The 24457-nt window shown below is 42.4% G+C and overlaps 1 protein-coding gene across 2 annotated transcripts; it reads right to left on the minus strand.

Moving 5' to 3' along the window:
- Positions 1-12686: 12686 nt before the first annotated feature.
- Positions 12687-17510, minus strand: DNAJC28 (DnaJ heat shock protein family (Hsp40) member C28). Of its 2 annotated transcripts, none has more exons than XM_024758452.1 (2): positions 17230-17510; positions 12687-15690 (listed from the first exon to the last, which is right to left on the minus strand). In XM_024758452.1, the coding sequence occupies exon 2, from the start codon at positions 15657-15659 to the stop codon at positions 14499-14501; it is 1161 nt and encodes a 386-aa protein (XP_024614220.1). In that variant the 5' UTR covers positions 15660-15690; positions 17230-17510; the 3' UTR covers positions 12687-14498. The 2 variants fall into 2 exon arrangements, with proteins under 2 accessions (XP_024614220.1, XP_024614221.1); XM_024758453.1 differs by having other exon boundaries at positions 17436-17492.
- Positions 17511-24457: the final 6947 nt, after the last annotated feature.

The following is a 24457-nucleotide window of genomic DNA, read 5'->3' on the forward strand; positions in this document are numbered from 1 at the left end:
GAGGACGCCACGGGGCGGTGCGAGGGCTCCCGGGTTTTGCCGGCTCTCCGGGAGCTGCCGGCCAGGTTTGGCGTCTGTAAATTAGCGGACGGGTATACCTGGCCACTCATGTTGTCTTCTGGATGGCAGCACAGCTGCGTTCCTGCTCAGGGACTTCAAGTGCAGCATCCGTGAGATCACGTGCAGGGGGAGCCCAAGACCCAGGGGCAGGGGCTCTCTTTGCCTATAGGCCCAGCGGCGTTCACCACCAGCTGCCCAGTGTAGGGCACGTGCTCCAAGAGGGTTCTCAGGAACTGAAGGTCTGTAAAGATGTCCTTTTCTAATCCCCGCCACTCAGAAATGGAGGCCTAGAAAGGTGAAGTTACTTGTCCAAGGCTACCAACTAGTACTGTAACCCGAGGTTACCAACACAACTAACTAGTCTTCTGATTCTGTCCTGAAGCTTTTCCCGGCCATCCACCAGATTTTTGTTTTTCTTATTGTCAGGTCTCTTCCTACTGTATCCTTTAAAGACGCTACATCTTGAATTTTCAATGTAACTTCAACAGCCTTTGCAAGCCCCGTCTGTCTAAATTTCCTACGGAATATAAAATGTCATTTAGTTGCTTGGGGGAAAGGCATTGTGTAAGTCCAGTTATTATCAATAGAAATCTAAAACAGCTTTTACCTGAAGTATAATAAAATAAAAGGTTTTGTGTCCCAAGTTATCACAAAAGGCCATCCTCTTCTACTCCTGTTACTCCTATAACTCTTATACGTGTAAGAGGAACAACCCCTAGTTTTTGATATTTTTTCCACTCTCTCTCAGTTCTCATTTTCATGGATACTATTTTTCTATCTTTTATATTTTATATACACTTGCAGTTACATTACCCATCATCCTGATAACATGTGCTAGGATCTAGGTGCCCAATAAATATTTGTTGAATAAATTACTTTTAAAATATGTGCAAACTTAAAATTAGTTAAATTGCTGACCTATGAAAGTTGACTTTTTAAAATAAGTTTTTAGGGACTTCCCTGGCTGTCCAGAGGTTGGAACTCTGTGCTTCCACTGCGGAGGATGCAGATTCGATCCCTGGTCGGGGAACTAGGGTCCCGCAGGCCACATTGTGGCCAAAAAGTAAGTAAATAAATAAAAGGTTTCAAAATCTATCTTCTTGCGGAGCATAGGCTCCGGACGCGCAGGCTCAGTGGCTATGGCTCACGGCCTAGCCACTCCGCGGCATATGGGATCTTCCCGGACAGTGGCACAAACCTGCATCCCCTGCATCAGCAGGCGGACTCTCTGCCACTGTGCCACCAGGGAAGCCCTTCTTTTTAGATTATTGTATTAGGGTTAGGTTTGGCTGCATGAAGCAGGGGAAAACAACCAGAAAATAAGAGTGGCTTAAACAAAAATTGGTATTTCCCTCTCAAGTTTTAGAAGTCCAAAGTTAGCCTAGAGCTGGCCGGGCACTTCATGGAGACAGATGCAGCATCCTTGTTGCAGCCAAGAAAGTCACACATGTATTTATTTATGCTTTCAAATATACTTGTATTTGGAAGATATCAGCCTCCATTCCCAATGTCACTTCATGGTCTAAGAGAGCTGCTGGAGCTCTAGCCATTATACTTGCATTCCAACCAGAAGGTGAGAGGAAAAAGGGAACATGCCCTCTCTTTAAGAACCTTTCCCTGGACTTCCCTGGTGGTCCAGTGGTTAAGAATCCACCTGCCAATGCAGGGGACGAAGGTTTGATCCCTGGTCAGGAAACTAAGATCCCACATGCTCCGGGGAAATTAAGCTCACACATGCCACAGCTACAGAGCCCTCATGCCTCAAGGAAAGGTCCCGCATGCTACAACTAAGACCCGACACAGCCATAAATAAATAAATAAAGTGGTTGTACTATTTAAAAAAAAAGAACCTTTCCCAAAGTTCGCATATACCATTTCTGCTTTCATTCTGCTGGCAAAAACTTAGTCACTTGGCTACACTAAACTGGAAGGGAGGCTAGAAAATGCAGTTTCAGTACTGAGGAAGAAAGGAAGAATAGATACTGGGGGACAAGTAGAAGTTTCTACCATAGTCTCAAATCTCATCACTGTTTAAAACATTAAGTATTTTAAGATTCTCCTAGATTTTTTACCTTTATTACAGAAGAGTATCTGAGAACAAATGCTTACTCCCATTTATGAAGAAGGATGTTACTGTTGACCTGCCATTAGGATGCACGTGCTTTGAGTTGCCTTCCCAGACGTGACGGGGGACTTGCACTAATGCAGCTTGTTTCTCTATCATTCTGTAAGCCTCTCCTTCACAGAGAGTCAAACATGTATGTAGCTATGCTTTCAAAAATATGGGCATTTGAAAGATATTGGGATTGAGTTGCTGATGTCAACATTTCAGTGTCAGCATTTCAAATGTACTGATTTGAGTCTTTAGTAAACTTGCCGATCAGCTTTAAAAAAACTCCACATATGCCCTCATTCGGTTGGTATTCGATTATCTCTCTACCTAAGCGTGTTTTCTTAAATTCCTATTACCTCCTAGATTCTGGAGTCTTTGTGACTTTGGGACCATTTTCAGGTTTGGGCCAGGACAGGTTCTAAAAGACCTACTTCACCTAAAACTGGACAGGTAGAATCCAGTCCAGTTGGTTCAAACCTACTAAGAGAAAGGAACAATCCAGGCTGTCCTTCACACCAGGTCCCACAGGTTCTGGTTTGTTCTTACTTTCTTGAGGCTGCTTCATGAACTTACTCTAATGGATGGCATTCATGTCCCATCTTTTAAGTACACCAAAGTATACTGCAGGAGCTATGTTATGTAAAGCATATTGTGTAACCATGTACTTCCCAAAATACTGTCTTTCTCTGTAAGCTTATTGGGTTGTGAAACAAAAAGACTTCCTGTTAGTAAGTCAGTTAGAACTGTTGTATTTGGATGAAGTTGACTTGAGACTAAGATTACATTCCTTTGGATCTTAACTGACCCTCTCCTAAAAGGAGGGATATTCAGTATCAGTCATCTAGGTAAAAGATGGTCTTTTAGAGGGAAAACAGGATACCAAAGCTTGGAAGATCATTTGATTTAGGCAGAAGAGGAAACACTTCTTTCTGGAGTCTAGACTCTGATGACAGTGGATACATTTATCACTTGGTTTCTTTCAGTTACAAATAACATAAAAAAACAGTCTCAAACTGGCTTTTTAGAATAGTAAAAACAAACAAACAAACAAAAAACCTAGTTTTAGAACAGAAAAAGTGGGACATAATCTCAGTTTAAATAGAGATACATACAGAGAAAATGAGAAGTATGATACTCTCACAAATGAGTCAGGATTTTTTATGTGTCATGTTAAAATAACCATCTATGTTGTGACACAGGAAGAGGTGGTGATGAAATATTACAAGTACTGTATGTCAAGGATATATTCAGACACCAGTGTTTAAAAGACTGATATGGAGACAAATTCTTCAGTGGGTAACAGGGAACAGAGGATGGGTCAGAAAAATATACAGTAGTATAGTAGTATAAGAAGCCATAAAGGGACTTCCCTGGCGGTGCGGTGGTTAAGAATCTACTTGCCACAGGTTCAATCCCTGGTCCAGGAAGATCCCACATGCACCACAACTACTGAAGCCCGGGCACTCAAGGACCCACGTGCCACAACTACTGAGCCCGCGTGCTGCAGCTACTGAAGCCGGCGTGCCTAGAGCCTGTGCTCTGCAACAACAGAAGCCACCGCAATGAGAAGTCCACGCACTGCAGCGAAGAGTAGACCCCACCTGCCACAACTAGAGAAAGCCCGCCTGCAGCAACAAAGACACAATGCAGCCAAAAATAAATAAAAAAATTTTTTAAAAAGCCCTAAAGAAGTTAGATGGAAGGTCTCTGGGGACAGTATAAGACAGAAATACAATAGGTGACCCCAAAATTAATAAATCATTTCAACACATAATTTTTATAATAGATTGACTTTAGTTATACTAGAAGAGTAACACATATGAAATGTTTTTTAAACAACGCTTATTGATGAAATTAATGAGATTACTGAATTTCATGTATGTCTTCTGTATTAGTTATCTATTGCTATCTAGCAAATTATCCCAAAACATCAGCAACTTGAAACATCAACTATTTATCTATAATCTTGTACAATTTCTAAGGGTCAGGAATCTGAGAGCAGCTTAGTTGAGTTGTTCTGGCTCAGGATTCCTCATGAGCTTATAATTAAACTGTGAGCTGGGGCTGCAAACATCTGAAGACTTGCCTGAGGATCTACTTCCCATAAACCTTACTTACATGGCTGTTGGCTGGAGACCTTGGTTCCTGAGTATATGTGCCTCTCCACAAGGCTGCCTCAAGATATGGCAACTGACTTCACTCAGAGTGACTGATCTGAGAGAGAGTGAGAGCAGGAAGCTTCTAGCCTCAGAAGAGATATACCATCATGTTTGCTCTATTGTGGGAGAGCGCTACACAAAAAAATGTGAATATCAGAAAGGGGATTTTTAGGGGCCGTCTTGGACACTAGCTATGACCTCCACTAATTTAATAACACTTGCTTCTAAATTAAAAGGGATCTCTGATCTCCTCTGGTACATATTTGCCTTCAGCACTGCAAATGCAAGCTCCAGTAGGCATGTAGTACTGGTAATTCTAATGCCATAAGCCATGGTGCCATGTTTTTCTAAAATGAGGTACAACTCTCGGTAATATTCCCAAGAAAATGAAGTACAATTTTCACAGTAGTTGTATTTATGGGAAAAAATGAGTGTATTTAAAATCATGCAAAATTATGTCATATTTGTATGTAAAATATAATCCCATTCTAGGCTTAGATGACTATAAACAGAGTATTCACCCACATGAATGTCTGGTGGGACATTTGAATGTTGAGCAGGACACGGAACAATTCCTCATTTTGGTCAACCACCTGTACATTGCAAAACACCCGACATCCCTGGCCTCACCTCCTGAATGCCTGTGGTCAGGGGTGATATTTGAAATACTTAACAAGTAGGGACTTCCCTGGTGGCGCAGTGGTTAAGAATCTGCCTGCCAATGCAGACACAACGAAGACCCAACGCAGCCAAAAAAAGTAAAAGAAGAAGAAGAAAAAAGAAATACTTAACAACTAGGATTCACAGAGGTAGCAAACAGATGTATGGCTACCAAGGGGGAAAGGGAGAGGGGGAAAGGGGAGGGGGAAAAAGGGGGAAGGAGGGGGAGGGGAGGAATTGGGAGATTGGGATTGATACGTATACACTACTGATACTATGTATAAAATAAATAACTAATGAGAACATATTGTATAGCACAAGGAGCTCTACATAATGCACTGTGGTGACCTGAATGGGAAGGAAGTCCAAAAGGGAGGGGATACATGTATATGTATGGCTGATTCATTTTGCTGTATAGTAGAAACTGACACAGCATCGTAAAGCAACTATACTCCAATCAAAATTATTAAAAATAAATCTAGGATTCCATGGACTTACCAACCAATCAGAATAGGTGCCAGCCAGCATGACATACTGGTCCAAATGGGCTAAACAGAAGCTCAGCCAGTGGTGCCCCTCTAATCATCTTGTCAACTGAAAATTCTCCCACAAATTTCCAAAACGTCCTCTCGGGGGCAGTAATGCCTCTGCTGAGAACCACTGATTTACCACTGAGGACCACACCCTGCACCCAGCATTTCATGTTCATCTTCTCAAAGGATTACAACAATCCTCATTTGACAGGTGAGAAAACGGAAGCCCAAGAAGGTCTCATAGCTAGCGAGTGGAAAACCCTGGATCTGAGTTCAAGTCTCTCGAACTCTGAAGCCCATTCATTTCCTGTCCCCTACATCACATTTCCTCTTGCTCATTGGTGTTACAGTTAGTCAGGGAGGCAGGGACCTCGAGGGAAATAAAGGACAAGAATAATAATCCAGCTAGAAAACCCACTGAATCCCACCTACTATACAGCACAGGGAGCTCTACTCCATACATATTGTAATGACCTATATGGAGAAGGAAGTTTTAAAAAGATTGGATATATGTGTATGCATAACTGATTCACTTTGCTGTACACCTGAAACTAACATAACATTGTAAATCAACTATACTCCAATAAAAATTAAAATAAAAAAAAACCCCACACACTGAATGCAAAGCAGTCCCAGGAACCTCAGTGTCTGGAGTTCTGGAATCTTCACTCAGTAATGTGATCTGCTCCAGTTTCCTCTCTGCCAACACCATAGCTTGGTGTGTGGGTAACAACAGGGATCTGGAATCAGACCAGCTATAGTCAGTCTGGATTCAAATCCCAACTCTGCCACTTCCTAGCTGCATGCCAAGTTATTTCATCTGTGCCTTAGTTTCTCCGTCTCTCAGAAACAGTTAATAATAATACCTATGTCATAGGATTGTTGTGAAGATTTAGTTAACGTAAGGAAGGTGTTCAACAAGTGTGGGCTTTTGTCACCTTCTCTGTATCTCATACCTCATGGCTCGTTATTACGCCCTGTCACCTTCCTGATTCATGATAACTTCAGCTTGCGTTTGCCCTCTCGATGCCTTGTCATCTATCTCTGTGTAAACTTGCACTGCTATTTATTTCATTTGCTCCGTATTGGTTAGTTCTACTTTCCATGAGAGCATACAACAATCTCGTGCTGGTTTAACAGATAATGAGATAGAGCTATATGTGTTGAATTGGAAAAATCTTGAAGATATATTAATAGGCAGGTGAAGAAAAACATAAGAATATGTATAGTGTGCTCACATTTGTGTATTTTTGTGAAAGCGATGGAGAGACAGTGTGGGTATATAAATCACATAAGGTTGACCCTTCAACAGCTCAGGCGTTAGGGGTGCTATGCAGTCAAAAATCCAAGGATAACTTGGATTTGGTTTCACACCCCAGATTCAACCAACTGTGAATCATGCAGTACTGTAGTATGCATTTATTGAAAAAAAATCCACATATAAGTGAACCTGCACAGTTCAAACCTGTGTTGTTTGAGGGTCAACTGTGCAGAAATTTTTGAAAGGATATTGTGGTAGCAGGATAATGCCCCCCCAAATATGTCCTAATCCCAGAATCTCTGAATATGTTATGTTACATAGCAAAGGGAAATTAAATTTGCAAATGGAATTAATGTTGCTAGTCAACTTTTTTTTTCTTTTTCATTTTTAATTTAATTTTTGTTTTGTATTGGAGTATAGTTGAATTACAATGTTGTGTTAGTTTCAGGTATACAGCAAAGTGGTTCAGTTATACATATACATATACCCACTCCTTTTTAGATTCTTTTCCCGTATACGTTATTACAGGATATTGAGTAGAGTTCCATGTGCTATATAGTAGGTCCTTGTTGATTATCTATTTTATACATAGTAGCATGTATATTCAACTGATTTTATTTTTTTTAATTTATTTATTTATTTATTTTTGGCTGCTTTGGGTCTTTGTTGCTGTGCACGGGCTATCTCTAGTTGCGACGAGCGGGGCTACTCTTCGTTGAGGTGCACGGGCTTCTCATCGTGGTGGCCTCTTGTTGCAGAGCACAGGCTCCAGGCATGCAGGCTTCAGTAGTTGTGGCACGTGGGCTCAGTAGTTGTGGCTCACGGGCTCTAGAGTGCAGGCTCAATAGTTGTGGCGCACGGGCTTAGTTGCTCCATAGCACGTGGGATCCTCCCGGACCAGGGCTTGAACCCATGTCCCCTGCACTGGCAGGCGGATTCTTAACCACTGTGCCACCAGGGAAGCCCCTCAACTGACTTTAAAATAGGGAGATTATGCTGGGTGATCTGGATAGGCCCAGTGTCACCACAAAAGTCCTTAAAAGTGAGAGAGGGAGGCAGGATAGTCAGAATCGTGTGACATGAGAAGGACTCCACCTGCTGTTGCTGGCTTTGAAGACAGAAGAAGGGGCTACAAGCCAAGGATACAGGCAGCCTCTAGAAGCTGAAAAAGCAAGGAATCAGATACTTCTCTAGAGCCTCCAGAAGGAATGAAGCCCTGCCAGCACTTTGATTTTAGCCCAGTAAGATCCACCTTGGACTTCTGGCCTCTAGAACTGTAAGATTATACATTTGTGTTGTTTAAGCCTCTAAGTTTGCAGTCATTTGTTACAGCACCCATAATACAGATAAGCAAGAAACTGTTGATGAGGATTAGTTCTGGGAAGTAGGCTCAGGAGGTCTGGATCTGGGGGAGTCTGGGGTAAAGAGGAGCTCACTTGTTTATTGCCTATCCTTTTTCATTGATTGGATTTTTTACTATATACATACAAATTTTTAAAATAATCTTCTTCCCCCAAATAAAGAACCTTACCTGTTGAACTATGTAACACCTCATCATCCAGTTGTTGATGATGATTGGCCCTGTCCTCAGGCCAATGGCTTTGGCCCCTGTGGGACTGTGGGCAGGCAGGCACTGTAATCGATACATTTAGAATGAGTATCTTCCAAACCTCTCAGGATACTCAAGTCCATAAAAGTGGAACCCAGAGGCATGCACACGTGCTCTGCCTTCCTCTGCCAGCTCCCTGTGTCATGACTTCTTAGGATGCTTTTTCTTAGGGTTGGAGAAAAGAAAGAGAAGAGAGGGCAGGTAGGTTCCCTAGACCTGAGTTTCCCCACAGGCTGTGGGCAACAGGATGTGTAACAGGAAACAATGGGAATTGACATCACAACTACTGCTTGATCACCTGCTGAGTTTTAAAGTAAAAAGTCTGTATGTGTAATTAAAGACCACTCTCTCTCTCAGTCATTTTCACAAAATGTGCATTTGTTTTTATCTGGTTTTTCTCCACTTTGTGGATTCTTGTTTAGGTAAGGCCACTGCTCAGTTTGGTAAGAATAGCTATCTGTTGTAAGAAAGACACAGTAACAAAGGCCTGGGAATACTAGCAAAGTTTCGAGGGGTTTTGGCAGAAACTGGTAAGTAATAATCAATTTTTGCTGCAGCCATAAAAGCATCTAAAATAAAATTCTTAAAACATTGGCAGTCATTTCTCTGCTTAACACAATTTAAAATAGTTCTCGGGGTGTGTGTGTGTGTATGTGATGAATTGGGAGATTGGGATTGACATATATACACTAATATGTATAAGGTGGATAACTAATAAGAACGTGCTGTATAAAAGATAAAATAAAATTTAAAACTTCAAAAAAAAATTAAAACATAAAATAGTTCTCATTTCCTATGCTTCTGAAGATATTTCTTGCCTATAGAAAAGTAGCAAGCAACCTACCAAAAGCAGAACCCCTCTGCGTTGTCCTTTACTGTTTTCTTTTCTTAATAAAAGCTTCCATATGCCATAAAATTCACTCCTTTAAAAGGCACAGTTCCATGGTTCTTGGGACTTCCCTGGCGGTCCAGCGGTTAAGACTCCCCCTTCCACGGCAGGAGGCGCGCGTTTGATCCCTGGTCAGGGAACTAAGGTCCACCATGCCGTGTGGCGTGGCCAAAAAAATAAAAATAATAAAAAAATAAAAGGCACAATTCCATGGTTTTCACTATGCTCACAGAGTTGTACAACCACTACCACAGTCAATTTCAGAACATTTTCATCACCCCCCAAAAGAAAACCTGTCACCATTAGCAGTCACTCATTTCCTTACAGCCCTAGGCAAGCACTGATCTACTTTCTGTCTCTATAGACTGGCCTACTCTGGACTTTTCATACAAATGGAATCATACAATTTGTGGTCTTTCTTGACTGCCTTCTACATTTTCATTTAAAGCCTGCAGCTAGCTGAAGATGTGACAGAGAAATTTCAGTCAATGCAGGAAACTGACTGAAACTGGCAAGATTTGCTTTGAAATCAGTACTTCCCCAAGAGAAGAACTATGGAACTTTCTTTTCAACAAATCTTAAAAATAATAAAAACTTCTGTTTATTATTATATTAGCACAACAGGGTACATAATTTAATACTTAGGATGGAGTGCTCATCGCGTTTCATTGACCACACAGGATTCTTTACGTACAATAGATCATTGAATCCTCATAAGAAGCATTCCTGTTTACACCTGAGAAACCTGTAGGTCCGTGAGGTTTGGTCACGGATCATACACCTGCAAAGCGACAGAGCTGAAAGTTTAATGAGTCCACGTGTCCCAGGCCCTACAATCTAGTGTATAGTGCCTGTTTATCCCCAAACCATGAAATTCCCATGATCTCATCCGTATCGGTCACATTTCTTAGTTGCAAATGGCAGTCCTGCCTCTAGCCGGATTAAGCAGAAAAGGGATTTATTAAAGGACACTGGAAGTTTGGGGAGGGTGGAGAACTGGCTCAAGGTTGTTTCCAGGAACAATGCCTAAAACCACACTGAAGAACTGGGCTGGTGAAAAAACCAGGAATGGCTGCGGCCACCATGCACTAGAAGCCAGGAACTTGAGTGCCACTGCCACCAACATTGACGCCACTTCTGGGCCAGCAGCTCCACCTGGCAGCCACTGCCTTCCTGTACCAGCCAAGTGGAACTTTCACAGAGAACCAACGCATTTCCTCCCATGCCTCGTTCTGAACACGTCTCCCAAGGACAAGTCTTGTTGGCAGTCTAGGTCAGGCACCCATTTCTGAGCATATTTAAGTGAACTCAGATTTTCTCTCCTGCCAAGACCAACTTCAAAGGTCTGACTTCCTGTGCTAAGAACCAAGTCCTCCCCAGATGAATGACAGATGCCATCATCAATATGGGTGGACTATTTGGAAGATGATGGGCAACCAAAAGTACAATTGTCTACTATCCATTTAAGCAAAGTTCACTGGGAATCTTGGGGCTCAGCTGGGCCAATTATGGCATAAACTGTGGTTGAATGGAGGAGCTGAGAGGATGAGGCCATGGAACCAGGTTCCCCTGCAGGATAAAACCACAGAGAGCACAGAGGCCCAGCTATAAATGCCAAAGCCAAGTTGCCACTGGACCATATGCTCCTCAATACAAGGTCCTCTTGGTGCACCAGGAAAGACCTCCTACCTCCTACACACACAACTGTGAGTAGGTCTCTTGTAACAATCTTAATCTTACTGGAGTGTATTCAGATGTTATCTGTCCTGTTGAAACCTTCAGGTAGGATCTGCCACTTAGTGGGGCTGGGGGGACATCAATCACCTAGGGAAGATGTGGGTCTTTGAGCAGGAAGCCAGACCTTTGAAATCAGTCTTGGCAGTAAAGGAAGTCCCTTAAGACAGCAGTCACCAACCTTTCTGGCACCAGGGACCGGTTTTGTGGAAGACAAGTTTTCCATGGACTGGGGCGGTGGGGGTGGGGAGGGGGAGGGGATGGTTCAGGGTTCAGGCGGTAATGTGAGCGATGGGGAGCGGTGGGGAGCGATGGGGAGCGGTGGGGAGCGGTGGGGAGCGGTGGGAGCGATGGGGAGCAGCAGATGAAGCTTCACTCGCTCGCCCGCTGCTCACCTCCTGCTGTGCAGCCCGGTTCCTAACAGACCTCGGACCGCTACTGGTCCGCAGTCTGGGGGTTGGGGACCCCTGCCTTAAGACCTTACTTTCCTAGCCTAGATTTGGGGGAGGAGAGGCATGCTGAGGGCACTTGAGGGCCCTGCCAAAAGTGGAAGAGGGGTGTGCTCTTTCCCTCCCCAGCAGGCTGGGGACTGGGCTCAGAGGCAAACTGGAGAGGGTCACAAGCTGTATCATCCCATCCTAGGGACTGTCTTCCTTTCTTTTCTGTCATCCCTGAGCCTTGAGGAAAGCTGTGTCTGGATGTTCCAGTCTGGTCTCAGCCAGGCAAGAGGTATTATGACAACACCTCTGGGTCTGCCCTTAGGCCAGAGAAGGAGAGGAAGCCCAGTACCCCCGCCCAGCCCCCACCCCTGGAGCTAGGTCGCAGTGGTAGCAGGAATACCAAGCAAAGTGAGTATCTGAGGGCTACATTTGGGGGTGAGGCATCCTTTTGCTGCACCCCACCCCAGTTACTGATTTCTGAGAATCCAGATGGTGGAATGGTGGATTGCCTTGCAGGACTTCAGTAACCGTATGTTGAATGAACAGAACTTTGTCGAAAAGGAAAATCAGTACTTCTAGGAACAGACAAATCAGCATGGGTTGTGCCTGAGAGGTATTGGAAATGTCCCAGAAGGTGGCTGAGGCCCAGGGATGGGGACTCAGGCAGTTGGTAGCAGGGAAGTATGGCCCCAGCCATATAGACAACGTTACAGGGGACACCCATCTCTAGGAGGGGTACCCCCCAAACCAGGGCTATATCCTGGGAGCACGATGAAGAAAATGAATAATAATGTAGTAGTTCTATCAAGGAACTTAAAACTATAGTCCTGAGGGACCAGACTACTGACTGAGGCCGAACCTCAGGCACACAGAACAAGGACACAACTCAGAGATAAAAGCCTGTGATCTGTGATCTGAGGATCTATCCTCAAGCTGTTGGGTCACCAACATCCATGAGATGTTACGGAAAAACCGGAACAAACTTTTTGGCTAACACGATACATCAAAACAGAGGTAAGTGTCAGACTCCGATTCCACAAACTCCAACGAACCGCCCCAAATCTTTTTTTCTGGCCTGGAACGTAGTTATTTAAATAAGTGAATCTGTTTTTACATAGGCAAATTTGCCTTCTTAACAAGAATAGTCAAAAAAAAAAAAAAAAGAATAGTCCACGTCTCAGTCAGTTTTAACATTATCCATAAAAAAGACAAAAAAGATTAACTTAGATGGCCAGGCAAAAATATGCTTTTTATTACTATTAGTTGTTTATAGAACAATCATTAAAATTAACTTCAATCATTAAAGTTAAAATTAACTTTAAAATTAACTTTATTAATTAACCTTATTAACTTTATTAATATAGACAACATTTACAAACATAAAGTGTGCTGTGCTGAAATTAGGAATTACTGGAGTTTCCTGATAACTTTGACTTCTCATTATCTAATAGCAAAAATGGTTTCATTCATATATGTTGCTGCAATGTAATTAGGTATCTAATTCTAATATTTAACAAGATTCACAGAATCATAGCCTTCTAAAATGTTTTGGAACTATAGCTTTTATTATAAACTCTTATTTCACACTGTTCACAATTGTATTTAGAATAATATATCATTGCAGAAGCTAATGATAACTCATTCAATAAAGTAATGACATGCCAATTAATGCCCCATCATGTAAGCAGAAAGGTCTGAAATTTCCTTTTGAAGATGTAATTTTATTGAACTATCACACACTTTACAAAATAACTTGTTCTTCCAAAATCAGAGGGGCAAGTGACATGTTTCTGAGGCACTTCCATAGTACAGCGCTCCGAATTAAATAAGGAAACAGACCTGCTCCTTTTGACCACTCTCCATTATCCTCTAGTTGCCCGATTCTGTGAATAGGCAGTTACACAAACCTAAAGAATTCAGGTCTTTCTGAAAGTGGTTGAGACACAATCTCATGGATGTCAATCTCCTGTCATTTGCCAAAGGTGCAAATGGGTACTGTATCTTTGTTTATTAAAGGGTTCCTAAGACAGGAAATTGGATCCCTAAGACAGTAAACTGAGATTTTCATATCACTGAAAAAGCCTCTGGGGAGTTTGATACATAACAAAGAAAGGCTTCAGGTAGGTTTATGTAAACCTAACACTTCAACTCTGATTAGAGATGAAGCCAAAAATGATACCTTGTTTCCATTGAGCCCAAGGATTTTTTTTTCCCCACCTCTGAAAGGTCTGAAAATACTTTCAAACTCTTTAAAAGTGGACATTGGAGTCTATTTCTAGAATAGCTAAATCAGCTAGCTTGGCTGATGGATCTGTGCTGCTAATGGCTCATGAAGTTAGGCAGGAAAAAGTACAACCAAGATATTTGGTGGTTTCTTTATTCAGTACCCAGAGAGAAGGGCTTTATAAAAAAGAAGAGTGTCATAACTCCACTAGGCTAATTTTCTGATCTTAACATTTCCAACCATATAGAGAATGTCCCAAAAGTCTTAGAAAAATTTGTGCTTTAATAACCTCAGGTGTATAAATGCAGCAAACTTGTGAAAAACATACATCATTTGGAGGTTTAGTTGCCTACATTCCATACTTCTTTCATTTTGTGACCTCTCATGATACATTCTTAGTTGTTGTTGAAGTACCTATGTTTGAAGATGGCAAACAACAAATGTTTTTAAATTAGAGTTTAAAACTGCACTAAGACTTTGGAATACCCTTTATGATTCCCAGCCTGAGTCCCTATCCTAAATCCTTTCACCTGATGACCGACATTTACGAACTGAAATGTATTAAATTATTTCCTTATAAGTAAGTTCTCCTCTTGTTTTGCCATATTCTCAGAGCAAAGCTGGTTGAATATTTCTCTGACTTAGTTTTTTACAGCTCTCTCATCTACACATCACTGGAGACGTGACTTGTTTTGTGAAAAGTACAGAGGCACACAGTTCTCAGACTCTTGTGTTATAGAAAGAAATCTCAGCCTCTATGTGTGATGTCAGTACTACTGAAAATGATTGGGGGCAGTTCTGTGAACAATGAGATGGTCATGTTTTAATAAACTGCCACACATTCATCCAGTTAAAGAAACCTGTCTTGACTCCAGGTGTTTTCTCTTCTTCTCCCTGATCAAAGTTATTTGGGTTTTTATCTGTGACTTCTTGTGTTTTCATAAGCGTCTCATATATTTCCTGGGCTCTGGCAATTTCTTTCTGGGCATCAAAATGGACTTTTTGCCTGGTCAGAAGGGGAACAATTAAATTAAAGTCATTAATTCGCTTGTTTAGTTTTTTGATGTTTTCTTGAAACTGCTCACAAACTTGGTTCCACTGTTTCTGTTCAGTTGGTGTCATTGGATTCCCAAGTTTTTTCCTTGACACTAAAATTGCCTCTCTGAGTTGATCAGTAGTATCCTTTATTTCCTTTTGCATTAGGATCCATTCTGGTTGGTAGCCATTATCTATCAATATTCTGTTCAGGTTGTGAGTCATGGGATCAATATATGAACAGCCAGAAAACTTTTTTAGAGGTTTTCCTTTCCCACTGAGATTGTCAAAGTCTCCTTTTGCCATTGATTCCTGAATGAGATCCTCCACCAAACGTTCTATTGCTTGAGTTATCTTTTGTTCCTTACTGTGTCTTACATCTTTAACAGTTACACTATCGGTGAAATACTGGCTTTGCAGTTTCTGCTTTTGGTATTCCATCACTTGCTCAGTTGCACGGTCTGCTCTAAAGTGCCTATACTGCTTCTCTCGTTGACTTGGAGTCCCAAAACCAATACCCTCAAAACTTAAATAATGCCGGTGTTGGGGTGTGTTATATTTGAATTTTTTTTCTTCTTCTTCTGTTTCTTCAACTTTACTCTGTCTGGCATTTGTTTGTTCTATCACGTGGGAAAGCACCTTCCTATAAGCTTCTTCGATCCTTATAAATGTTGCAGAATCAGCAGTATTAGAGCCACCATCTGGATGGTATTGCTTGGCAAGCTTATGAAAAGATTCCCTGACGTCATCTGCAGAGCATCCTTCATCCAGATTCAGCAGCCTATAATATTCTCTCATATTCTTTTTGGATTTATGAGTTGACATCATTCTAGTTCTAATGACACCAAGATATGGACCCATTTTCATTCGATTAGGAATCACTGAAGCATTTATCAGATGAGATCTTAAGATTTGAGCCATCATCGCATACACTGTGTTCATTATTGTACCCAGAGTTCTTCCTAGCAATGATCTATAAAACAACAACAAATATCGGGTGAAGACAGTTGTATTATCAGCTAAATTCATATTTTCAGAAATAAGGATTAAATTACAGTACAACAAGGGGTAGTTCTTTCTAATGCTGCTGCCAAAATTCTTGTAGCTATATTCCACTTATGTTAGCAGAGAAATGGAAGTTGATGATGCTTTGCATTAACATATTATGATATAATCTGGATTCTACTCCTCACTAACTAACCACAGAATTTTAGAGCTGGCAAGTTCTGAGAGATCATCTAGTCCAATCTTCTCATTTTGTGAGAAAATGTAGGCTCAGAAAGTTAAGCAACATAACCAAGTCCCACAGCAAGTTGTAAGCAAAATGGTTAGGGTTAGGGCACAATAAGCCCCTTGCTTAATTGTCTGTATCCCCAGCAGATTATAAATTTCATTGGCACCACCATTTCTTTAGTTAGTGAGTGTATCATTGTCTTTATCGTCCCAAGGAGTCCTGTCATGAGAAGACATACATGAAACAATCAGAGAACATGACAAAGTATGTACCTAGTCTGACACTAAATTGAATAGAATCAAGTGTCCAAAAAACTTTAAGCTCTACAGCTTGTTAGGAAGGAGCTATCTGCTGCATGCCGGAAAACCAAGATGAAAGGTGAGGCCTCCCAATATGTTCGCTATTATTTTAAAAATGCACAGTATAGGGCTTCCCTGGTGGTGCAGTGGTTAAGAATACGCCTGCCAATGCAGGGGACACGGGTTCGAGCCTTGGTCCAGGAAGATCCCACATGCTTCGGAGCAACTAAGCCCGTGCGCCACAACTACTGAGCCCGTGAGCCACAACTACTGAGCCCATGTGCCACAACTACTGAGCCCACGTGCCACAACTACTGAAGTCTGCGCACCTAGAGCCTGTGCTCTGCAACAAGAAGCCACCGCAATGAGAAGCCCGTGCACTGCAACCAAGAGTAGCCCCCGCTCGCCACAACTAGAGAAAGCCTGCAGGCAGCGACGAACACCCAACACAGCCAAAAATAAATAAATTTATTAAAAAAAAATACACGGTAGGGCTTCCCTGGTGGCGCAGTGGTTGGGAGTCCGCCTGCCGATGCAGGGGACACGGGTTCATGCCCCGGTCCGTGAGGATCCCACATGCCGCGGAGCGGTTGCGCCCGTGAGCCATAGCCGCTGGGCCTGCGCGTCCAGAGCCTGTGCTCCGCAACGGGAGAGGCCACAGCGGTGAGAGGCCCGCGTACCGAAAAAAAAAAAAAAAAAACCAAAACAACCAAAAAAAATCACGGTATAGTACAGAAGAAAGTCTTGTACACAGATAATGGCAGTGAAATGCTGGAAGTGGTTTAACTGAAAACTGTATTTTGATGTATAAACGCTAAAACTGAGCTCCTGGGGACCCCAATTTTCCGTACAACTGGGGTCTGGCAGTTTCAGAGTTGATGGGCATAGTAGTGATTGTGCGAACTGTGGCCGTCGTGGGGGAGTGGTCAGTCCCAACCCGGGACACGTCCCGCCCCGCCCCGCCCCGCCCCCTACTCACCTCAGATGCTGGGAAGGGGCTCAACGGCTCCCGCCCCCATGCTACGCCTGTGCGCATGCGTGGACGGTGGGCCCTTCACTCCTCAGGCTTCTCCGCCGTGGCCGGGGGCAAGTGTCTCCGCTGGACTAGACCACCTGCGTTTTACACTGAGGGAACCCTCGGGGTGCAGAGGGCAGTATTATACCTAAAAGGAACAGATGTCCTACCTTATCAGGGAACCCCAGAATCTCTTTTAAAACGAACTCTTCCCAAGAGGGCACGAGCAGGACATTTCAAGATGATACGCCCCGCCCCAGACAATCTGCTCCACCTACGCCCCCACCTCGGGTGGGAGGTGGCTCGATCGACGGGGATTCTGGGAGCTGTAGTTTTCCGGGAAGTGCGGCGCGCGCAGAACTCTGCCGCGCGCCTGCGCCTGCGTCTGCCAAGAGGAAGGCGCGGGTAGAGCCGGGCTCCGAGAAGGTCGCCGTGGAGGTGGTGGAGACATATACGAGTTACCGTAGGCGAGTGTAGGTTGGGATCCTTCAAGTCCTAGTGGGTCGGAGGGCAGTGGCCCTCGGTAAATTGTTTTTTGAGGAGGCGAAAACAAGTCCGTTTCCCCGAACGGGACCTGAACAGCCTCTTCGGGTCTGCAGCCGGGGACACCAGCTCAGAGACGAGGAAACTACCCAGCCCAGAAAGATCCCAGAAAGATCTAGCTCACCCGGGTTAGAAGCCTAGTCTTTCATTAGTTCAAGAACGTAGTGAGCAGCTCACTCTGCCTGGCGTTGGTAGGGGGTAAGCACAGTCGAAGACAATTAAATTAGGTGTTTCCTGGCTTTAAGTTCAGCCACTATCATGGGGATTTACCCTACTGTACGAGGAGATAATTGTAAAAAAAGAAAGAAGAAAGCGGCAGAAACTTGGGGAGTCAGACCTGAGTTGAAAATCCTCTTGCTTACACTTGCCTTTTTTCTGTGTCTGTTTATCTGTAAAATGAAGGTACCAACAAATGGTAAACTGTATTTAGCAGCTACTTTTGGCCAAGCACTGTGCTAAATGCTCTATGTATAGTCTTTTCAAATCCTTACAACAGACCTGTGAGGTAATTGCTATTGTTTTCCCCATTTTACTGATGATGAAATAATAATTGCATCGAACTCACTGAGTTTTTGTGAGAATTACACAATGTACGTATGCCACTTTGCACAATGCCTGGCACATTAAATATATTTGTTATGATTGTGTCTCCTAAAAGAAGCCAGAAATAGGTACTAGCCTAGAAAGGCTTCTGAGTTATAGACAGTGTAATAATTTGTTACCTTCTATGTAGGTGTGCAGAAAATGCTTAAATTCTTATTCAGAAGTATTTCCTTATAAGCAAACAATGAGCGTAGAACTCTTGTGCGAAAGAAAATGTTTCTACAAGTTTTAACTCTTCTAACCAACATTTTAAACAAAGCTATAAAAGGGTAAAAAAGCAGAAACACAGTTTTAGAAACACCCATACCTATATAGCACTTTGCATTTTACAATGCACTCATCACAAATGCCATTTTGATGTTCGCATCTTATAAGTAACTATACTTTAACCGCAAGCAATTAAGTGACTTGGTTAAGTGACTAGACTCTGTAAGTTACTGGGACTCTAAGTCCATTTCTGTTTTCAGAATGTCAATTCTATAGTGTGATTCTGTACATGTAGAAGGTGAATTGGAGTCAGCTGAGTTATCAGTAAAGCACGCTTTCAGCTGCAAAGTGTAAATTAGCTAACTGACTTGGGGGATTATTTTTCTTATTTATATGAAATGGTGGAGGTAGGCAGTTTCTGGTATTGGTTCAGCTACCAAGAGTTGCTTTACCATTTTCTCTCTTTCTCCATGTATGTATTTCTTTCTGAATTATGTAAAAGTAATTGCATATATTATGTTCCTTTACCCAAAGTACTTCAGTATTTAAAAGTAATTGCATATATTATGTCCCTTTACCCCAAAGTACATCAGTATTTAAAAATAATTACATGTTTTACGTCCCTTTACCCTAAAGTACTTAAGTATTTGTTTCCTCAAAACAAGGGCGTTCTCTTACATCATCCTAGCACTGTTATCAAATTCAGCAGATTTAACATAGATGCAATATTATTATTACTTTTTTTTTTGGCCATGCCACATGGCTTGTGGGCTCTGGGATCTTAGTTTCCCTCACCAGGGATGGAACCAGTGCCCCCTGCAGTGGAAGCACAGAACCCTAACAACTGGACTGCCAGGGAATCCGCAACCCATGGACTTTTTTTTTTTTTTTACCGGTACGCGGGCCTCTCACTGGTGCGGCCTCTCCCGTTGCGGAGCACAGGCTCCGGACGCGCAGGCTCAGCACCCATGGCTCACGGGCCCAGCCGCTCCGCGGAATGTGGGATCTACCCGGACTGGGGCACGAGCCCGTGTCCCCTGCATCGGCAGGCGGACTCTCAACCACTGCGCCACCGGGGAAGCCCCCCCTTCCCCATGGACTTTTAAGTCAGCAGGTCTTCTTCAGTTTAGTTATGGGAAGAAAGAGTCCACCATTTGAAAATATAGTTCTCATTAAAACAGAAAAAAAAACAAGTAAAAGAATTAAAATATAGTTCTTTTCTTCTTTTTTTGGCTGTGTTGGGTCTTTGTTGCTGCCTGTGGGCTTTCTCTAGTTGCAGCAAGTGGGCTTCTCATTGCTGTGGTTTCTCTTGTGGAGCACGGGCTCTAGGCATGCAGGCTTCAGTAGTTGTGGCTATGTGGGATTTTCCCGGACCAGGGCTCGAACCCGTGTCCCCTACATTGGCAGGCAGATTCTTAACCACTGCGCCACCAGTGAAGTCCTAGTTCTTTTCCTTGTAGAAGGTGCCTGCATACTCCGCAGTCAACAGTCCTAAAGATAATAAGAAGTGATCAGAGGATCACATTTAGAGTCAGAACCAAACACGTAGGTTGACTAGCATTTTTTTTTTTTTTTTAAATTTTGGCTGTGCCACTTGGCAGTTCCCTCGGCCAGGGATTGAACCCAGGCCACGGTGAAAGCCCGAATTCTAACCACTAAACCACCAGGGAATTCCTGGTTGACTAGCGTTTTTAATGTGATCATGCTACCTTGCTTATTTGAACTCCATAGACTATTTTTTTTAAGATTTATTTATTATTTATTTTATTTATTTTTGGCTGCATCAGGTCCTAGTTGTGGCATGCGGGATCTTCACTGAGGCATGCGGGATCTTTTGTTGTGGCGCGCACGCTCTTCACTGTAGCGCGTGGGCTTCTCTCTAGTGGTGGTGTGCGGCTTTTCTCTCTCTAGTTGTGGTGCGCAGGTTCCAGGGTACGTGAGCTCTGTAGTCTGCAGCACACGGGCTCTAGTTGAGGCACATGAGGGCTTAGTTGCTCCGCAGCACGTGGGATCTTAGTTCCCTAACCAGGGATCGAACCAGCATCCTTACATTGTAAGGCGGATTTTTTACCACTGGACCACCAGGGAAGTACTTCCACAGACTTTTAAAAACCTGTTCATTTTCTATATAAAATTGTTAACCACTTTAAGGTTATGTCATGATTCAAATCAACATGCTTGAACCTCAGTCTATTATTTTCCACAAAGTCTAATTATTACCTCCAGTCTGTCAGCTGGGTTGTAGTATAATCTTACACATAACGGCTGGTTTTAAATTAAAGTGTGTTGGATTAGATGTGTGTGACATTTCCTAGTCTGGAATATCTTTTTCATAATTCCATGCTCTCAGAATAGGGTTGAGCATTTTGAAACAAATTTCCCCATAAACAAGGGAGGGTAGAGAATTGACATGAATTTAGTTAGCACACCAAAACTTAATCATTAATTCTGTTTCTGAGTGGGTGGGAAATAGATGTGTGATATTTTTTAAAAGTTACCAGAAAACAAATTTTCTTACCTTATAGTTATATTAAATACTTCACTGAGCTACTGCAAGAAGCATGGCACTACAAAAGTAACCTCTTTTCTCTTTGTACTCTCAGATGTAGTTTCACACTTTGACTAAAGCAAGTGAGGGCTTGAGACTTCCCTGGTGCTCCAGTGGTTAAGTCTCCGAGATCCCAATGCAGGGCGCCCAGGTTCGATCCCTGGTCAGGGAACTAGATACCACATGCATGCTGCAACTAAGAAGTCTTCATGCTGTAACTAAAGATCCCGCATGCTGCAACGGAGATGCCACAACTAAGACCTGCTGCAGCCAAAATAAATAAATATTAAAAAAAGAAAATTAAGCAAGTGAGGACTCTGTTTTAATCCATCTGTTTCTTTTTTTCCCCTTTCTTTCATTTGCTCGTTCTGTGGTAACTGCAAAGAAGTTGATTTATTTCCAATAAGTGTGGTGCCGTAGTAACCAAAATCACACTCCCCTCCCTGAAGATTGATTTATGGTTCCATCTGCATCCTAAAATCACATATTTTTCAGTGATGTTTGCGAATCTTATCTTCTGAAGCTACAATTCCCAGAAGCACTATGAAATATGCTTCTCAATTCATTCACTATGAAATATGATTCTCAATTCATCTGAATTCATTTTTTTGTTTATTTTATTGAAATAGAGTTGAGGTACAATATTATGTTAGTTTGAGTGTATTAATTCATTTTTTACTCTATTTGATCAAGGAAGAGTTGGCTGTAGGCAGTGTCAGCTTTAAAAGAAAGACAACGAGGGAATTCCCTGGTGGCCTAATGGTTAGGTTTCAGTGCTTTCACTGTGGAGGCCTGGGTTTTATCTCTGGTCCAGCATGCTGCACGGTGTGGCCAAAATTTTTTTTAAAAGGCAGTATATTAACTTAATTAGCATAACAAAGACCTAAAGTCTAGGGGGGTTGGGAAAAGGTACCCTGGAAAAGAGGAGATTCACACTCATTTAGATATTTTTCCATTTTCCCTCTTCGCAGGTGGGTTACCCAGTTATTGAACCATTCTAAGGTGGTCAGTAAGGGCCACACACAGGATTTGTGGACATTTGCTAATGGAAAACTGCCTTTCCCAACCCAGGATGCCAGTTTCCATTTTTGGCATCGAATTAACATGTTGATTTATTGTCATTTGAGCCTGAATTATCTGCATTTGACTGGTGCTGATCTCTAGTGCTTTCTGTTCCTTGAAACTATGAATAATGTATATACCTCACTCTACTTGCAGGCTACTAATGGGGAATGCACATCAGCTGCCTGAGAATCAAGATTTGAATTGATTCCAACCCATATTATATTTACCCAACCTGTTTATCAAAATCACTGCTTTACAGCACAACACTATGTTTTTCTCATCCTTCAAAATTTGTTTGCAGCTTTATTGAGGTATAATTGACAAAAACTGTATACATGTAAGGTGCACAGCTTGATAATTTCGTATATGTATAATTGTGAAATAATCATCACAACCATGCTAATTAACAAGCTAGCATATCATCACCTCACATAGTTACCGTTTTCTTTTTCTTTTCTTTCTTTCCTTTTTTGAGATCCCAACTGCAGGGTGGAAAGCCTTCATCAATCCTTGGGAAACCTGGGGCTTCATTTATAGGTAAAGAATTTTTATCTGAGGTTAAGATCCATTACGTTCTTTTTCTCTTATGCATTGGGTTTGTTCAACAATTAAAGTCCTGTGTGATCCGAATTCCCCTGGTAACTACTACCATGTACATTCATTATCTTTGGCTTTAAACATTTTGGCTCTGATGTGTCTGGATGTGAATCTTTTTGAGTTTATCCTGCTTGGAGTTCATGGAGCTTCTTGGATGGTAAATGAATGTTTTTCCATAAAATTTGGGATGTTCTCAGCCATTATTTCTTCAATTGTTTTTCTCATCCCTTTCTCTCCTTCTGACACCCCCATTATGCATTTGATGGTGTATTTAATGGTGTCAGATTTCTCTGAGGCTCTGTTTATTTTTCTTCATTCGTTTTTCTCTCTGTTCCTCAGGTTGGATAATCTCTATTTGATCTATCTTCAAGTTCACCATTTCTTCTGCCGGCTCAAATCTACTACTGAGGGGACTTCCCTGGTGGTCCATTGGTAAAGAATCCGCTTTCCAATGCAGGGGACTCGGGTTCGATCCCTGGTTGGGGAGCTAGGATCCCACATGCTGCAGGGCAACTACTGAGCCCATGTGCTCTAGAGCCCACATGCTGCAACTACTGAACCCTCACACTCTGGAGCCCGTGCACACAACTAGAGAGAAGCCCGTGAGCCACAACAAAGAGCCTGTGTGCCGCAACAAAAGATCCCGCATGCCAGAACTAAGATGCAACACGGCCTAATAAATAAAATAAATTAATTAGTTATAAACATAAAAACTTAAAAAAAACCCCAAATCTACTGAGTCCCTCTAGTGAAGTTTTCATTTCAAATGTTATATTTTTTAACTTCAGAATTTCTATTTGAATCTTTTAAAGTAATTTCTATCTCTTTATTAATATTCTGTATTTGATGAGACATTTTCATGATACCGTCTTTTAATTCTTTTTTAAAATATTTATTTATTTATTTATTTAGGCTGCGCCAGGTCTTCAGTTGCGGCACGTGGGATCTTTGTTTTGGCATGTGGGATCTTTAGTTGCGGCATATGGACTTACCCACAGGGAAGTCCCCCTGTCTTTTAATTCTTTGTACATATTGTACATATTTATAATGGCTGCTTTGAAGTCTTTGCAAAGTGCACCATTCAGGCCCCTTCAAAGGCAGTTTTTATTACCTACTTTTTTTTCCTGTATATGGGTCACACTTTCCTATTTTTTGCATGTCTTGTAATTTTTTGTTGAAAATTGGACATTTTATGTAATATATTGTAGCAACTTTGGATACTGATTTCCCCCCTCTAAAGGTGGTTGTTATTTGCTTTGTTGTCTGTTTGTCTAGTGAATTGGCTGAACTAATTCTGCCAAGTCTATTTCTCCACAATGCGTAGCCTCTGATGTTCTTGCTCAGATATTCCCCTCTTGCTTTTCTGTTTTTTTTGTTTTGCTTTTTGTTTTTGTTTTTTTGCGGTACGCGGGCCTCTCACTGTTGTGGCCTCTCCCGTTGTGGAGCACAGGCTGCGGACGCGCAGGCTCAGCGGCCATGGCTCATGGGCCCAGCCGCTCCGCGGCATGTGGGATCTTCCCGGACCGGGGCACGAACCCGTGTCCCCTGCATCGGCAGGGGGACTCCCAACCACCGTGCCACCAGGGAAGCCCTTGCTTTTCTGTTTTAACATGGCTATTTAGGGGTTGC

This window comes from Neophocaena asiaeorientalis, unplaced genomic scaffold (assembly GCF_003031525.2).
Source record: "Neophocaena asiaeorientalis asiaeorientalis breed wild unplaced genomic scaffold, Neophocaena_asiaeorientalis_V1.1 scaffold45, whole genome shotgun sequence".
NCBI lineage: Eukaryota > Metazoa > Chordata > Mammalia > Artiodactyla > Phocoenidae > Neophocaena > Neophocaena asiaeorientalis.

Excerpts from the sequence above, each read along its gene's own strand:
- DNAJC28 (XM_024758452.1), bottom strand. The coding sequence starts at position 15,659 with ATGAACACAGTGTATGCGATGATGGCTCAAATCTTAAGATCTCATCTG.